The sequence below is a fragment of the Pseudopodoces humilis genome, chromosome 20 (assembly GCF_049639895.1).
Source record: "Pseudopodoces humilis isolate 2021_Gansu_Grassland_sample_001 chromosome 20, ASM4963989v1, whole genome shotgun sequence".
In the NCBI taxonomy this organism is placed as follows: domain Eukaryota; kingdom Metazoa; phylum Chordata; class Aves; order Passeriformes; family Paridae; genus Pseudopodoces; species Pseudopodoces humilis.
In genome coordinates, this window is record NC_142219.1 from 12531077 (window position 1) to 12546795 (window position 15719).

A 15719-nucleotide genomic window follows, 5' to 3' on the forward strand; every position below is an offset into this window, starting at 1 on the left:
CACTGTGAGCCCCGTGCAAGCCCCACACAAACCACACAGCCAGCCTTGCTCCATGTTTAATAGGGATGGATACGTGCCATGTTGCAGCCCGTGGGGCAGAACCCAGGCAGGGCTCACAGCAGGTCCCCAGTCACTGTGCTGGGTGAGCCAAGCCCTGTGTTGGCTCTGCAGCCGACTCGTGCCATCCTTTCTAATAAGTTATTATAAATAAAGTGTCTGACCCCTGCCCTCCCACACTGAGGCTGTGAGTCTCCCCACAGCCCTGGCAGCCCCAGCCCTGGCAGGTCTGTCACCCACCTCCCAGAGGGGCTGGCACCGCAGCCAGGCTCTGCCTACCCTGCCACGGCCACCAGCAAATAGACAAAAAACCCAAGACTTAGAAAAATTGCTGTGAGCAGGGCAAGAGCACAGCAGGAACAGGTCTCTCCCTGCCCTAGCTCCCACCCCAATACACCCATGGGTGCCCCAAATCTTCCCTCCCCAACACTGCCCATCTGGACCCCCACCCCTCTACTCACACCCAGCAGGAGAGCCCCAAGCCCTTCCCTCTCCAAAGTCTGGGCACTGTGCCGGGCACAGCCACACCAACCCTGCTCCGGCAGCAAGCGCCGCTCACCAGGCACCCCCTGCCCCCCTCCCTGTCCCTGGAGCGGCCGTGGTCTGTCCCTGGAGTGTGTCCTCGGGCCAGCTAGCTGTCTGTGCAGTAGTTCCCTGCAAGGGAGGACAGAGAGCCTCGGCACAGGGAGCCTGGCAGGCTCCAGGCCCTCCCCGGCCCGTTCCCCGGGGCCAGCGGGGGCTCAGCTGGGTGCCAGGGCGGTTCTCACCAAGGATGTTGCGCTTGCAGAGAGGGCAGGTCTGCTGCAGCAGGAGCCAGGGATCCACACAGTCCCGGTGGAACTCATGGGAGCAGGGCAGCACCCTCAGCCACTGCCAGCAGGGAAGCGAGGGCACATGTGAGCACAGCCGGGTGGCAGGGACACAGCCCAGACCCTGGCAGGGACACCCTGGCCCTGGCCAGTGACTGGAGGCTCGGCCCAGGGTGGGTTCCAGTCCTCCCGGTCCCACCTGGCTCTTGTGGAACTGGTCCAGGCAGACAGCACAGCTGTCGATCTCACAGGCCCGGCTCTGGGGCGGCTTCCCGGGATGGTACCGCCGGGTTTTCAGCGCCGACAGCCGCCGCCGGATGTGCCGCTTCAGGTCCAGCTGCGGGGACAGAGCCGAGGGTCAGAGCCCACCCCACGACCCCCGGCACGGAGCACAGCGGAGACATTCCCACACTCCCACCTCGGCGTCCCGCTCCGACAGGTCCTGCCGCGACTGGCGCTGCGCCTGCACCATGACGCCGGTGCAGAGCAGCAGGGCGATCAGCAGGATGGTGTTCCACAGCTGCTGCAGGTACTTCTGTGGGGACAGCACGGTGGGGATGGCAGCCAGAGAGCCCAGCCCCACTCCCAGCCCCACCCAAACCCCAGCGCCGTACCTGCACCTGCGAGCTGCTCTCCCCGGGACAGATGACCCCCTGCCACTCCCCGTAGAGGCCCCCTCGGGACAGGCCGCAGGTTGACCACAGCGTGAGGGTCACTCCCTGCAAGGCAGGACACGGCATTGCTGATGGCCACAGCAGCGTCCAGCAATGCCAGCACACGTGTCCTGGGAGGAGGAACACTGGTGCTGCCAGCTGCTCTGTTCCCACTGGATCCCTTCCCTTCCCTGCTCCCTGCAGCTGCTTCCCACGGAAAGAGAAGTTTGGCTGGGCACAGTCATGCCCTCCCACTGGCAGAATGAGGAAGAGGAGGACACACAAACATACCAGGTTCTCTAGCAGCACTGCCTGGTACGTGATCTTTGCCGTAGCCCGGAGCCCACTGTGAGCAAAGAGAAAGTGTCCATTCCATGGACACAGCAGGACCCAGGCACAGCTCTCCAGGGGCATCCCCTCCCCACACAGCCAGACAGTCACCAAAGGGGACCAGACCAACAGACAGGGGAGGTGACAACAAGACACTTCCTCCCCAGCTGTGCCCAGCCCTCAGTGATCTTGCAGAGAGCTCTTCCTTCCAATCTCATGCCTCAGTTTCCCCATGTGTGACACCATGGCAGCAATCCCAATGTCCCACATGTCAGGAGGATCGACAGAGTCCCACTGCTGCTGGCGGTGAGAACACCCACAGAGGTTGTGGGGATGCTGGTGCCACGACAAGAAATAACTGGTCTCAATGATTTCTACTGAGAGTCCTAAAGCTCTTGGGTGAGGCCACTGCCACCACATGGGGAACCACGGAAGGGCTACAGCCCTGGGGAAGGGCTGGATCTGACCCGGATCTCCCCTGGAAACACATCTCAGCCCCAGCTGGCCTTGGCATGGCACAACACCACCCCAGCAAACACCATGGGCTGAGTGAGAAACCCCCAGGGTGGTCCCTGGGTGTCACAGCCTGCAGAGGGACAAGGCAGTGACCAGGCAGGGACCAGGCAGGGTTCAGCCCCTCCCACACCCCAGCCCGTACCGCAGCAGCGCTCCCAGCAGCCTGGTGACGTTGTCTGAGGACTGGATGACGACGACAGGCTTGGCGAGCAGCTGGGACACGTCCAGCTGCACCGGGAGGGAAGCAGAGCCGTCAGCGGGGCACGATCCCCGCCCGGCCCCACCGCTGGCACTGTCCTACCTCACGGATGGCGTTCTGGTTCAGCGCCAGGATGAGCAGGGCAGAGGCCCCCAGCACCAGGGCCCGCTTCATCTGCAGGGACAGAGGGGACACGATCAGGGGACAGCGGGGCTGTGTCCCCAGCAAGCTCCTGTCCTGCTGCAGGAAGCACCCAGCACCTCATTGCCAAGGTGAAGGGTCACAAGGGACCCAAGAGGGGACAGAAGCTGTCAGAGACCCACATGGCCACCAAGCACAGACCAGGACCCCCTGGATCTGGCCAGGAGACACTCCAGGTGACACCTCTGCAGTTTTGTGACCTGCAACACCACGGAAGCCCTCAAGCCAGGCAGGGGACAGGGCCAGGCAGAGGGGACAGGGTCAGGCAGAGGGGACAGGGTCAGGCAGAGGGTCACCTTGGTGACAACAGCGGTGGTGAAGGACTCCTCCTTGGCACCCCGGGGGCCCTCGGCCGGCTCCTCTGTGCCCACGGGCACCACCCCGATCCAGCTGTCAGCAGCGCCCAGCTCCGGCTCCACGTCACCCACCTGGGGACATGGCAAGGAGAGCGAGAGCTGCGATGGATCCCAAGGTTCAGGGCATCCCCAAAGCACCTCCATGTCCCCAGGGGTCCTGGGGAGCCAGGCACTGTATGGGGACAGGGACAGCAGCTGGGGTATCACAGGGAACACGGCCTGGCCCCCACTGTCTCTGTGCCCCTCCCTGCACCTCCTCTCTGCTGCTGGCCACACCCGAGCAGCGCTACCTGTCCTGGTCAGCCCCCAGTGTCCCAGGCGTCGCCACCAACCGCCCAGTGCCTCCCAGTGCCCTTCAGTTCCCACTTCTCCCCTGCCTCATTCATGTCCCAGTGCCCAAGGACTCACCCCAGCACCCACAGTGCCCACCGACCCCTCCTCCCACACTGACCACTGCCCTGCCAATGCCCACTGGTCTCGATATCTCCCAGTTCCCGTTGATTCCCCCTCATCACTGCCACCCAGCACCTCCGTCCCCAACCCCAAACCGAGCAGCCCCTCAATGTCTCTCAGTGCCCCCCAGTCTCCAGTGTTCCCCTCCCTCCCTTACTGCCCCCTGCCCTCCCCAATATCTCCCAGTGCCCTCCGGCTCCCCCTCGCCAGTGCCAACAGCCCCCCCCAGCCCCATTCCCCGTCTCCCCGCGCTCACCAGCACCAGGCGGCCTTGGATCTCCATCTCGTCCCGCTCCCCCCGCGGGCCCCCCCGGCCCGGCCCGGCCCGGCCGCCCCCCGCCCCCAGCACGGCCCCGCGCAGCGTGTACGAGCCGCCGGGCCCCGCGGCCCCGCTGCCGGCCCCGGCCCCGGCCGGCCCCTCCGCCCCGGGCCCCGACACGGCCACCTCGACCCGCGCGGGGGTCGCGGGCCCCGAGCCGGCCCGGCCGAGCGCCAGCAGCGGGGCGAGCAGGGCCGCCCGCACCGCCGCCATGGCTGCGCGCACCGCGCCCCGCAGCGCCCCCTGCCGGACGGGCGGACCCGCCGTGCCCCTCACCGCCCGCAGGGGGAGCCCGAGAGCCCGCACCGGGAAAGGGACCGGGACCGGGAAAGGGACCGGGACCGGGAAAGGGACCGGGATGGGGACCGGGATGGGGACCGGGATGGGGAAAGGGACCGGGACCGGGAAAGGGACCGGGATGGGGACAGGGACAGGGAAAGGGACCGGGATGGGGACCGGGACAGGGACCGGGATGGGGACAGGGACAGGGACCGGGATGGGGACAGGGACAGGGACCGGGATGGGGACCGGGACAGGGACCAGGATGGGGACAGGGACAGGGAAAGGGACCGGGATGGGGACCGGGAAAGGGACCGGGATGGGGACCGGGACAGGGACCGGGATGGGGACAGGGACAGGGAAAGGGACCGGGATGGGGACAGGGACAGGGAAAGGGACCGGGATGGGGACAGGGACAGGGAAACGGACAGGAACAAGGACGGGGACAGGGAAAGGGACAGGGACGGGGATGGGGACCGGGAAAGGGACAGGGAAAGGGATGGGGACAGGGAAAGGGATGGGGACAGGGACGGGGACAGAAAAAAGGGACAGAGAAAGGGACAGGACAGGAAAAGGGATGGGGACCGGAACAAGGGTTGGGATAAGGACAGGGGACAGGGATACAGGGATGGGGATGATGGGGATGCAGACCAGGATGAGGACAGAGAGCAGGAGAGGTACACTGACAGGGAGTGGGGACTGAGACTGAGACAGGAGCAACAACCACAACCAAGCTGGACACGGGGACACAGCAAGGACAAAGTAGGTGATGAGGACAGGGACCAGGATGGAGACCAGGAAGAGGACAGGGACCAAGAGAGGAACAGGGACAAGGAATGGGGACTAGGATGGAGATTGAGACAGGGACAAGGGCTGAGACTGGGATGGGAACCAGCACTGGGACAGGGGTGGAGCAGGGATAAGGACAAGGATGAGATTGGGATGGGAATAGAAGCAGGAACCAGGTGGGAAACAGGAACAAGGAGAGGCACTGGAAGAAAAGGGAGTGGGACCAACACAGGGACAAAGGAGAAGGACTGGGATGGGAACAGGGAGAGAGACCAGGAGAATGGGAATCAGGAGAGAGATGGGACAGGGACTAGGAGTGGGAGTAAGACAGGGGTAAAGTCTGGGACTGGAATGGGAACCAGCAGCAATAGAAGGACAGGGATGGACGCAGGGACCAGGAAACCAACGGTCACCAGGAGAGTGACAGGGACAGGAACAGGCATGGGGACACAGATACCATGTCCACCACATCCCCATGTGTGGATACAGGGACACATGGGGACACAGGGACACGTGTGCTCTGGGACAACAGGGACATGGGCACAGCTGGGTGACATGGACACACACCAACACCCCAAAACTCAACTGCCCCCGCACCAGACACCCCTCAACACCCCCAGCCTGGTGGGTGCCAGACAGCCTCCAGTGCCACATCCTGACCCCTGGGTGCCACATCCTGGCCCTACTCTGGCCACGTGTGCCCAGCACATGTGCCTCCGGGGGATTTGTCGGCTGGATTAGCTGCAGCATGGGCCCAGGCTGACCTGCTTTTGGCAGGGGCCACGTCGGGGACCGGACTCCGGGCCGTGGGACCCAGTTCCCATGGCTGCAGGGTGCTGTGGGCCGGATCTGGGTGTGTCCCCATGTCCCTCTTGTCCCCATCCATGTTGTAAGTGTGGGGGTGTAATCACAGGGTGGGCACGGTCTCTCCTCCCACGGCCAAAGCCAGAGCCGGTTTAACCACACGGTGAAACATCCCGATTGCAACGGGTCTGGATGTGCCATAAACAACAGCCGGGAGCACAGCTGGCTTGGGAACCAGCCTGGAACAGAGAGCACGGACATGGGGGACTGTGTGGATTCAGGGGAACACCAAAATGGGGCCTGGGGATGCCTGCTGCCAGAGCTGCCCCATGGAGGGGACACGTGAGGGGTGCGAATGACCCCATGGAGCATCCATAGGTTCATGGGATATGGTTGGGTTCCTGGACATCTGCAGCTCCAGGGGACACTTATGGGTCCACAGAACATGGGTGGCTCCATGGGACATCTATGGGTCCCAGTTCCAAGGGACACATATGACTCCATGGCACATGAATGGCTCCTTGGAACATGCACAGATGGGACACAGGTGGCTCTGTGTGACATCCACAGCCCCAAGGGACATGTATGGTTTCATGGGATGTTTCCGTGGGTTATCCATGGACATGTGTAACTCCATAGGACACCCATGGGACATCCACGGCTCCATGGGACACACACAGCCCTGTGGGCATCCTGCTCCTGATCCCCATCTTCCAATCACTGCACCTGAGCCCTCAAGCTGTCCCCATCTCCCATCCCTGTCCCTGCCCCAGTCCCTGCCCCCTCCACTCTGTCCTTGTTCCACCTCCCATCCCTGTCATTGTCCCCTCTCCCTGACACCTGTCCCATATCACCATCTCCCATCCCACGGCCACATCTCCCTCCATACCCCAATGTCCTCCCACACCCCCTCTACCCCAGTGTTGCCCAAACTCTCATAGGGCCCCCACCCTTCTGTACACTCCCTAACCCCCAGAGCCCACTACACTCATCTCTCCCTTGCCCCCCCAAATCCCGATGTTCCCCAAGGTCCCCTGTGCCCCCATACCCCCTGTTCCCCATATTCCCCGTGCACCCCTACCCCACATGTCCCCTACAGTCTCCAAGTCCCCTTGCTCCCCTATCGCCCACACCCCCCGAGCCCTTCATACCCCCCAGGCCCTCTATGCCCCCATATCTCCAGTAGCCACCATACTCCCCATAACCCCTAAGCCTTCTCATGCCCCCATATCCCCTATGGGCCCCATACCCTCCCACATCCTCCATGCCCCCACATCACTTATAGCCCCCACACTCCCCTGCCCAAGTCCCCAAGCCCCCCTGGCCCTCCTCATTGCCCCCCTATCCCCCAAAGCCCCCATATCCCCTATAGCCCCCATACCCCTCCATGCCCCCCATATCCCCCGTGTCTCCCTGTGACCCCAAATTCTCCATAGCTCCCATAAGCCCCCAAGTCTCCCATACCCCCCTATAGCCCCCAAGCCCCTCTGTGCCCCCATATCCCCTCTGCCTCCATCACCCGCCGTGCCCGATCCCGGGGCGGGGGCGGGCGCTGACCGGGCGGGCAGGGGTCGGGCAGGGTCCAAGGCCGCGGGGGTGGCCGGGGGGCCGGGCCGGGCCGGGCCGGGCGGGGCGGGGGGCGGGCCCGGGGGGGTGCTCGGAGCCTTCCCGGCCGCCGGGGCCGGGCAGAGCCGCCCGCAGCGCACCATGAGCGGCCGCGCCGGGGACCTGAGCCCGCGGCAGGCGGAGGTGCTGGCCCAGGTGAGCTGGGACGGAGGGGCCGGGGGGCTGCGGGGGGACCGGGGCCAGGCCCGGGCCCGGGCTGTCCTCCCCGATGTGCGCTCGCATCCGCCGCGGCACCGGCAGCACCCGCACCCCAAACCCACCGGCAGCATTTCTGCTTCCGGCCCCGGGGGGCTCCACAGGCCCCCCATACCCCCCATACACCCCAAACCCACCGGCATCACCCCCAGTCTCGGCCCCGGGGGGCTCCCACCGCCCCCTCCAGCCCCCCCATCCCGGACTCCAAACCCACCGCATCTCCCCCGCTCCGAGCTCCGCAGGGCTCCGCAGCCCAGAACTACCGGCTTCACCCCGATTCCTGGCCCCTGGGACATCCCATCGCCTTCAGGCTCCACCCCACCCCCTAAATCCGGCCCCGGGAGGCTCCCGCTGCCTCCATCCCTCATCCCGGACCCCAAACACCCGGGCCGAGCCCCACAGTGGCACTGCCCACCAGGGCAGGACCGTCCTGGCTGGGTCCTGAGGCTCCCACTGGCTGGACCCTCCCGCTGGTGGGTCCCCATCGCTCTCCCATCCTCCCCGGGGCTCGGGATCCTCCTGCCTCACTGCAGGGCCCTTGGGACGGCAGTCTCCTGCCACCCCCATCCCACCCTGGACCCCGAGCCCACGGGCTGAGCCCCCCGTGGTGCTGCCCACCTGGGAGGGACCATCCCGCCTGTCTCACCAGACTGGGCCCCGCCGCCGAACCCCAATATTCTTCTTCCACCCTTCCCATGGGACTGGAAAACTTCCTCCCCTCACGCCGGGATTGCGGGCCCGGGGACACCCAGCACCGGTGATTGTCACCCACCACGGCCACCTCTGCCACCCCTCGTGTTTGGTGCCAGCCGTTATCGGGGTTCAGCGCACCCCTGTGCCTTTATCTTATCGCTGCCTTTCAGACCCAGCCAAATTCCACGGGCGGGCGATGACCCCGCCGGGTGCCAGCACGGGGGGCAGGGGCTGGCGTGGGGCACGGAGCCCAAACCGTGCCCGGTGCCAGCCGTGCCCTGGGCGGGTGAGGGAGATGAGTGGCCGAACCCGTTCGTCCACCACCACCGGCTTTGTCCCAGGGTGAAGGAGCTAATCCCGGGTTTAATTACCCCTAAATTCAGCGGGAGATAAGCTAATCAGGCTCATTAAGGGGAGGGCCTCGGCTGGTACGGAGATTTGAGCCGTAGCCTCGTTGGGGTGAGCGGGGCCACGTGCAGAGGGGACCCTGAGTCCCCCAAACCTCCCAGTTCTGCACCCCAACACCCTCCTGCCTGTGCTGGGGGGCTGTGACCCATTGGGGGGGTCATAAACAGCAGGGAACACAGTGACCAGCACCATCCCAAAGGATGCCACTGGTGGGGTCTGGTCTGCTTGGTCCCTCCCTGTAGTGAAGCACACTCCCTGAGGGGACCCCAAATCCCCCAGTCCTGCACCCCAACACCCTCCTGCTTGTGTCACGGGACTGTGACCCACTGGAGCATCACTGAAACGGGGGGACATGTGATGATCTGCTGGTGACAGGCTTCATCCCAAGGATGCCATTGGCAGGGCCTGGTCTGCCTGATGCCTGCAGGACCCCTCTGAGGGGCCCCAGCTTTTCCAACCCCCCCAGTCCTGCACCCTGACACCCTCCTGCCTCTGCCAGGGGGGCTGTGACCCACTGGGGTGTCACTGGAGCAGGGGTACACAGTGACCACCTCCATCCATCCCAAAGGATCCCCTGGAGGGGGTGAACCAGTCCCTGTGGGACACCCTGGAAGGAGCGGGGTGGTGACAGTCCACACTCGCACCTTACGCAAGGGCTTGGGGACACCTTGTGCTGGGGGACACCCAGAGCATGGCAGCCAGCCTGAGGACAGTCCCCTGCCAGGTGACCGCTGGTCCTGGCTGCATGTGGGGCAGGGAGGGGACACAGAGTGACCTTTCTCCCCTGGAAATGTCCCAGTCCCGGTTGGCATGTTTTTGGGGGGACAAAGAAGGGACAAACCTCCAGCCTTGAGGTTTTTGGGGAGGATCAGGGATCCCTTCACCAACTGCCCCTCTTGTCCCTGCAGTTCCGGGAGAAGCTGCAGGACGTGCTGCCCTCCCTCCCCTCCCAGGACGACTATTTCCTCCTGAAATGGCTCCGAGGTAACGCCAAAGTGGGGAACAGCCCTGGTGGGGCAGGAGTCCCCGTGGGGCTGGCGGGGGCTGAGCTCTCTGCTCTCTTGCAGCGCGCTCCTTCGACCTGCCCAAGGCAGAGGCGATGCTCCGCAAGGTGAGAGGGGCACCCTGCTTTTGGGGGGACCCCGCTGTGCCGGGACATACCTGGCGTGGGACCCCCTGCCCTGGGCCACCGCCCCCAAGGGAGACTCACCCATGGGGTTCACCTTGTCCCAAATCTCACCCTGGCCTGCTCTGCCCCCGCTGCAGCACATCGAGGTCCGCAAGCACATGGACGCCGACAATATCATCGCCTGGGAGCCACCTGAGGTGAGTGTCCCTGGCTTCCCGGGGGTGGCCCTGGAGGGGACTGTCCCCCTGAGTGCCCTGAGGTGTGTGTGAGGTGCCCTGAGCCCCCCACGCTCCCGCAGGTGATTCGGAAGTACATGTCTGGCGGGATGTGCGGCTACGACCGGGAGGGCAGCCCGGTGTGGTACGAGATCATCGGGCCGCTGGACGCCAAGGGGCTGCTGTTCTCCGCCTCCAAGCAGGACCTGATCAAGAACAAGTTCCGGGACTGTGAACTGCTCCGGCACGCGTGTGACCAGCAGAGTGAAAAGGTGGGAACCTGTCCACGCTCTGCTGGCCCCAACAAACCTGTGGGACCACGTCCCTGCCAGCTCCATGTGTCCACATCTGGTCTGCCCCTACCAGTCATCATCTTCCCCAGCCCTACAGGTCCCTGCCAGCCCCATAAGTCCATGTCCATTCCCACAACTCAAAGTCCTCCCCATACGTCCATCTCTGGTCCATCCCTACCAGGCAATGTCCTCGACAGCCCTATTTATCTTATAGGTCCACATCCTGTCCATCCCCCTCAGCCTGTGTCCCTGCCAGCCCGTGTCCTGTCCATCCCCACCACCCAATGTCCTCCCCAGCCCCATACGTCCATCTCTCCAGCCAATGGCCTCATTCACCAGCCCTACAGGTCCACATCCAGTTTATCTCCCTCAGCCTCACAAATCCATGTCCTGTCCACCTCACCATGGACTATGTCCCTGCCAACCCCATATGTCCATCTCGGGTTCATCCTCCCACCCCACAACTCTGCATCCTGCCCATCCCCACCAGTTCCCGCTGTCCCTTAACCCAAATCCCTGACCCAGCTCCCACGATGTCCCTTCTCCCTGCACCAACACTTGGCTGGAGGCTCTGGCTGGGGTGACCAGCCTGTTGGGCCACCCCATCCCTGGACCTCCCCATGGGTCCTGCCTGATCCCCCCATCCTCCTGTCCCAGCTGGGCAAGAAGATTGAGATGGTGATGATGGTGTACGACTGTGAGGGCCTGGGCCTGAAGCACCTCTGGAAGCCAGCTGTGGACACGTATGGGGAGGTGAGGGCTCCTGCCCACCCCCCTTCCCACTGGCCCACAGGGGTCTGGCCTGATCCCTGGTCCCTGCAGTGCCCTGCACCCCCCAGTGTTCTGGGTGGGGTCCTGGTGGGTGCATGGCATGGGTGACCTGAGCTCCCCCCGCCCTACAGATCCTGTCCATGTTTGAGGAGAATTACCCTGAGTCCCTCAAGCGCCTCTTTATTGTGAAGGGTGAGTTTGGCCCCGGGGTCCTGCTCCCCTTATCCAGGTGCTGACACCCCCCTAATGCCCCCCTCTGCCCCCAGCCCCCAAGCTCTTCCCTGTGGCCTACAACCTGGTCAAGCACTTCCTGAGCGAGGACACGCGCAAGAAGGTCGTGGTGCTGGGATGTGAGTCCTGACCCTCCCCGAGGTGTCCCAAATGGGTCCCCCCTCTGCTGTTACCCCACTCAGGGGGGATACTCCAACTCACAGTCCCCCCAAACCCACTGTCATCCCCCCCAGCCAACTGGAAGGAGGTCCTGCAGAAGTACATCGACCCCACGCAGATCCCGGTGGAGTACGGGGGGACACTGACAGACCCTGACGGGGACCCCAAGTGCTCCAGCAAGGTAGGAGGGTGCCCCCCGGGTTCTCTAGGGCTGCTGGGCAGTTCCCCCACCCCCACATCCTCCGTCCCTTCCAGATAAACTACGGGGGGGACGTGCCCCAGCATTACTACGTGCGGGACCAGCTGGCACAGAAGTACGAACACTCGGTCGTGGTCAACCGGGGCTCGTCCCACCAGGTCGAGTACGAGATCCTCTTCCCTGGCTGCGTTCTCAGGTGAGCGGCAGCTCTGCGCCGCGGGTGACAGCCCCAGTGTCCCCAGCCCCGCACCGGGTGACAGCCGCAGCACCGCCCCTCCTCCGTGCAGGTGGCAGTTCCGCTCCGAGGGTGCTGACATCGGCTTCGGGGTGTACCTGAAGACCAAGGTCGGCGAGCGGCAGCGGGCGGCCGACATGACCGAGGTGCTCCCGAACCAGCGCTACAACGCACACATGGTGCCCGAGGACGGCTCCCTCACCTGCACCACCCCCGGCATTTGTGAGTGCCGAGCCCTCCCCGGGGCGCTGCGGGGACCCCCGGGGTGTCCCCCGTGTCCCTGACCCCTCCGTCCCCCCGCAGATGTCCTGCGCTTCGACAACACCTACAGCTTCCTCCACTCCAAGAAGGTGAGCTACAGCGTGGAGGTGCTGCTGCCCGACACCGCCTCCGCCCAGCAGATCCAGGGGGAGTCCCCCAACCACGGCCCCTGAGCCCCCCGGCTGCACCGCGCCCCCAGGATGGCCCCGCAGGAAGATGGAGCCGGGGCCGAGCCCCGGAGCTGCCGGACCTGAGGCGGGGGCCGAGCGGGGCCGGGCCCCCCCAAACTCTGTGCCTTACGTGTGTCCCGCCCCCACCGCTGCTGCTGCCTGGGGTGGGGAGTAAAGGGACGGACTGAGCGGGGTCTGCTCCGCTTTGTGGCTCCCCGGCGCCAGAACTGCCCCTGCTGCCCTCCAACCCAACCCCGCAACCCGCCCAGCTGCCCCCCAGCCCCAAAACTGCTCCCCAGCCCCAAAACTGCTCCCCCCAGCCCCAAAACTGCTCCCCCCAGCCCCAAAACTGCTCCCCCCAGCCCCAAAACTCTGCCCCTGGTTCCACAATCATCCACCCAGGCCCAGAACTGCCCCTGCTGCCCCCTCAGCCCCATAACCGCCCCCGGTACCATAACCAGCCCGGCTGCCCCCCAGCCCCACAACTGCCCCCCCAGCCCCACAACTGCCCTTCCCAGCCCCACAACTGCCCCCCAGCCCCAAAACTGCCCCCCCGAGCTGCCCCCGTGACCGCCGGGGAGGTGACGCCGCGGGGTCACGTGTGTGTTCAGGCCCCGCCCCCGCCGCCATCCCGCGATCCCCGAGGGGCGGGGTCATGCAAATCAGATCCCAATGGGGGCGTGGCCCTGTGACGTAGGACGGTGGGCGGGGCATGCGGCGGGAGCGGTGGCGCGCGCCATGGGGCAGAAAGAGCCCGACCTGTACCGGGACACGTGGGTCCGATACCTGGGTGAGCACCGGGAACCGGGTATCGGCACCGGGCACCGACACTGGGCGCTGGCCCCGGGAACCGGGCACTGACATTGAGCGCTGACCCCGGGAAGCGGGTACCGGCACCGGGCACTGACATTCATAGCTGACACCGGAAGGTGGGCACTGACGCCGGGAACCGGGTACTGACATCGGGTACCGGGTACCAGCACCGGGCACCGACACCGGGTACAGGCACGGGGACCTGGGCGCTGACATTGGGCACTAACATTAAATACCACCACCGGGACCTGGGCACTGGCATTGGGTACCGGCTGCACAAATGGGGCAGTGATACCGGGCACCGGCCCCTGTCACAGGGTACCGACATCGGGAACTGGGCATTGACAGTGGGTGCTGACCTCAGGAACCGGGCAGCGGGATTGGGCACTGAGCACAGCACCAGACGCTGGTACCGGGTACCAACATCAGGCGCCACAGCAGGAACCAGGCACTGGCACCAGGAATGCTTTAGGGATGTGACAGCACACACTGTCGGGCACCGGCACCACGCACCAGGCACTGCCCCTGGTGCTGGTGGGCACTGGCACCCAGCACTGGCACCACAGAGTGCACCGGGTTCATGGTACTGGGCACACGGCACCAAGTACTGCACACTGCTCCGGGCACTGCGGGGTTCTGGTACCGGCTATCAGCACCTCGCAGCAGGCCCTGGCACAGGGTGACAGCACTGCACACCAGCAGCTGGTACCTGTCACCAGCACTGACACTAGTGCCATCATCCCCCAGCACCGTGCAGACACTGGAGAGCAGGACCAGTTCTGGGCACAGACACGGGTACCAGAACACTGTCACTAGCACCGGGCACAGACACAGGTACCAGAACACTGTCACTAGCACCGGGCACAGACACAGGTACCAGAACACTGTCACTAGCACTGGGCACAGACACGGGTACCAGAACACTGTCACTAGCACTGGGCACAGACACGGGTACCAGAACACTGTCACTAGCACTGGGCACAGACACGGGTACCAGAACACTGTCACTAGCACTGGGCACAGACACGGGTACCAGAACACTGTCACTAGCACTGGGCACAGACACAGGTACCAGAACACTGTCACTAGCACTGGGCACAGACACAGGTACCAGAACACTGTCACTAGCACCGGGCACAGACACGGGTACCAGAACACTGTCACTAGCACTGGGCACAGACACGGGTACCAGAACACTGTCACTAGCACTGGGCAGTCACAGCAGCACTGGCAGCACCCCCAGCCCAGCTGTCCTGCTGGCAGTGGGTCCAAGGAGACACGGGCACTCCAAACACACTCTGTGCAATGTCCATCCAGTGACATTGGGGCACCCTGGAGAGGTGACATGGGGACAGTCGATCCCTGACCCTACCATTCCCTCAGGTTACGCCAACGAGGTGGGTGAGTCCTTCCGCCCACTGGTGCCAGTACCGGTGGTGTGGGCCAGCTACGGCGTGGCCACCGCCTACGTGACCGCCGACGCCATCGACAAGGGTCGGAAAGCTGCTGCTGTGAGTGCCACCCCTCCTCACCCCCCAGCTTCCCCGTCCCCACCGTTCTGCTGATCCCTGTATCCCCCCAGGCCCACGGGCAGGACCCCACACGCGTGGGGGTGGCCGTGGTGGACACCTTCGTGTGGCAGAGCCTGGCCTCTGTGGCCATCCCTGGCTTCACCATCAACCGGCTCTGTGCTGCCTCGCTGGCCCTGCTGGGGTCCCTCACCCGCTGGCCCCTGCCCGTGCGCCGCTGGACCACCACTGCCCTGGGGCTGGCTGCCATCCCCCTCATCATCACCCCCATCGACAGGTAACAGGACACCAGGACACCTGGGGGGACAGACGGGTGCCAGCACCCCATTCCCACAGCCCAGAGGGATGGAGCACATTTGTCTCCTTGGAGACAAGGCCCAATCTGGGCTTGGAGCTGGGAGCAGAGGGTGGTGATGGGATGTCTCCGCTCCAAAGGGGCTTTGCTGGGGTCCAGCCAGGACATGTCCCTGCCAGGATGGGGATTATCCGGAGCTGAGCCGGGATTAGCGCAGTGAGGCTGTGCTAAACCTGGTTTTGGTGGTGCTGGTGTCTCAGGGGATATTAAGGACAGCCCCACCCATCCCACATCACATCCACCGCCCCAGAGACACCCCCCCACCCCGGGACCCCCTGACATTCTCTCCTGCCGCAGGACTGTGGATTTCCTGATGGATTCCAGCCTCCGCAAGCTTTACAGGACACCAGGAGAGCCCCCGACATCCCACTGAGCACCGCCCCACACACTCCGGGGAAACTGAGGCATGCTGCTCTGACCCACCTACTGTGACCCCTCACTCTGGTGACCCCCAGAGTGGCCACCCTGCCCCACACTAGTCCTAATAAACCATTTCAAACATGACCCCAATGGGTGATGCTGAGGTGCCATCATGGCCAGGTCATGTCTTCTCCTGGGGGACACATGGGTCTGGGTGGGTCCCAAAACCTCAGGGGACTCCAGCTGGGAGAGGTCTCTGCCTGCCCTGAGCAGCCCTGCTGTCCCTAGCATGGAACATCTCCATCTCTACAA

At 64.7% G+C, this 15719-nt stretch overlaps 3 protein-coding genes across 3 annotated transcripts; 2 read left to right on the plus strand and 1 right to left on the minus strand.

Annotated features, from left to right (window-relative positions):
- Nucleotides 1–43: 43 nt before the first annotated feature.
- Nucleotides 44–4106, minus strand: RNF215 (ring finger protein 215). The gene is made up of 10 exons (XM_088065219.1): nucleotides 3831–4106; nucleotides 3062–3193; nucleotides 2667–2738; nucleotides 2508–2593; nucleotides 1811–1865; nucleotides 1481–1585; nucleotides 1285–1401; nucleotides 1066–1203; nucleotides 825–927; nucleotides 44–711 (listed from the first exon to the last, which is right to left on the minus strand). The coding sequence occupies exons 1-10, from the start codon at nucleotides 4104–4106 to the stop codon at nucleotides 689–691; spliced, it is 1107 nt and encodes a 368-aa protein (XP_087921345.1). The 3' UTR covers nucleotides 44–688.
- A 3313-nt stretch (nucleotides 4107–7419) lies between these two features.
- SEC14L2 (SEC14 like lipid binding 2) lies at nucleotides 7420–12538 on the plus strand. Its single transcript, XM_005524632.3, has 12 exons — nucleotides 7420–7526; nucleotides 9596–9671; nucleotides 9755–9798; nucleotides 9954–10013; nucleotides 10115–10303; nucleotides 10982–11077; nucleotides 11227–11287; nucleotides 11362–11445; nucleotides 11560–11666; nucleotides 11741–11880; nucleotides 11972–12141; nucleotides 12223–12538. Exons 1-12 carry the CDS (start codon nucleotides 7473–7475, stop codon nucleotides 12351–12353), a joined length of 1212 nt encoding a protein of 403 aa, XP_005524689.1. The 5' UTR covers nucleotides 7420–7472; the 3' UTR covers nucleotides 12354–12538.
- A 369-nt stretch (nucleotides 12539–12907) lies between these two features.
- Nucleotides 12908–15552, plus strand: MTFP1 (mitochondrial fission process 1). Its single transcript, XM_005524633.3, has 4 exons — nucleotides 12908–13140; nucleotides 14547–14674; nucleotides 14746–14969; nucleotides 15345–15552. The coding sequence occupies exons 1-4, from the start codon at nucleotides 13023–13025 to the stop codon at nucleotides 15418–15420; spliced, it is 546 nt and encodes a 181-aa protein (XP_005524690.2). The 5' UTR covers nucleotides 12908–13022; the 3' UTR covers nucleotides 15421–15552.
- The last annotated feature ends 167 nt before the right edge of the window (nucleotides 15553–15719 follow it).

Bases quoted from the DNA above. Each gene is read 5' to 3' on its own strand.
- MTFP1 (XM_005524633.3), top strand. From the start codon at position 13,023: ATGGGGGCGTGGCCCTGTGACGTAGGACGGTGGGCGGGGCATGCGGCG. The intron at 13,141-14,546 runs GTGAGCACCGGG...CCATTCCCTCAG, and splicing joins CACGTGGGTCCGATACCTGG to GTTACGCCAACGAGGTGGGT. The intron at 14,970-15,344 runs GTAACAGGACAC...CTCCTGCCGCAG, and splicing joins ATCATCACCCCCATCGACAG to GACTGTGGATTTCCTGATGG.
- SEC14L2 (XM_005524632.3), top strand. From the start codon at position 7,473: ATGAGCGGCCGCGCCGGGGACCTGAGCCCGCGGCAGGCGGAGGTGCTG. The intron at 7,527-9,595 runs GTGAGCTGGGAC...TTGTCCCTGCAG, and splicing joins AGGCGGAGGTGCTGGCCCAG to TTCCGGGAGAAGCTGCAGGA. The intron at 9,672-9,754 runs GTAACGCCAAAG...GCTCTCTTGCAG, and splicing joins CCTCCTGAAATGGCTCCGAG to CGCGCTCCTTCGACCTGCCC.
- RNF215 (XM_088065219.1), bottom strand. From the start codon at position 4,106: ATGGCGGCGGTGCGGGCGGCCCTGCTCGCCCCGCTGCTGGCGCTCGGC. The intron at 1,866-2,507 runs GTACGGGCTGGG...CTTTGCTCACAG, and splicing joins CTGCTGGGAGCGCTGCTGCG to TGGGCTCCGGGCTACGGCAA. The intron at 1,402-1,480 runs GTACGGCGCTGG...CTGTCCCCACAG, and splicing joins AGAGCAGCTCGCAGGTGCAG to AAGTACCTGCAGCAGCTGTG.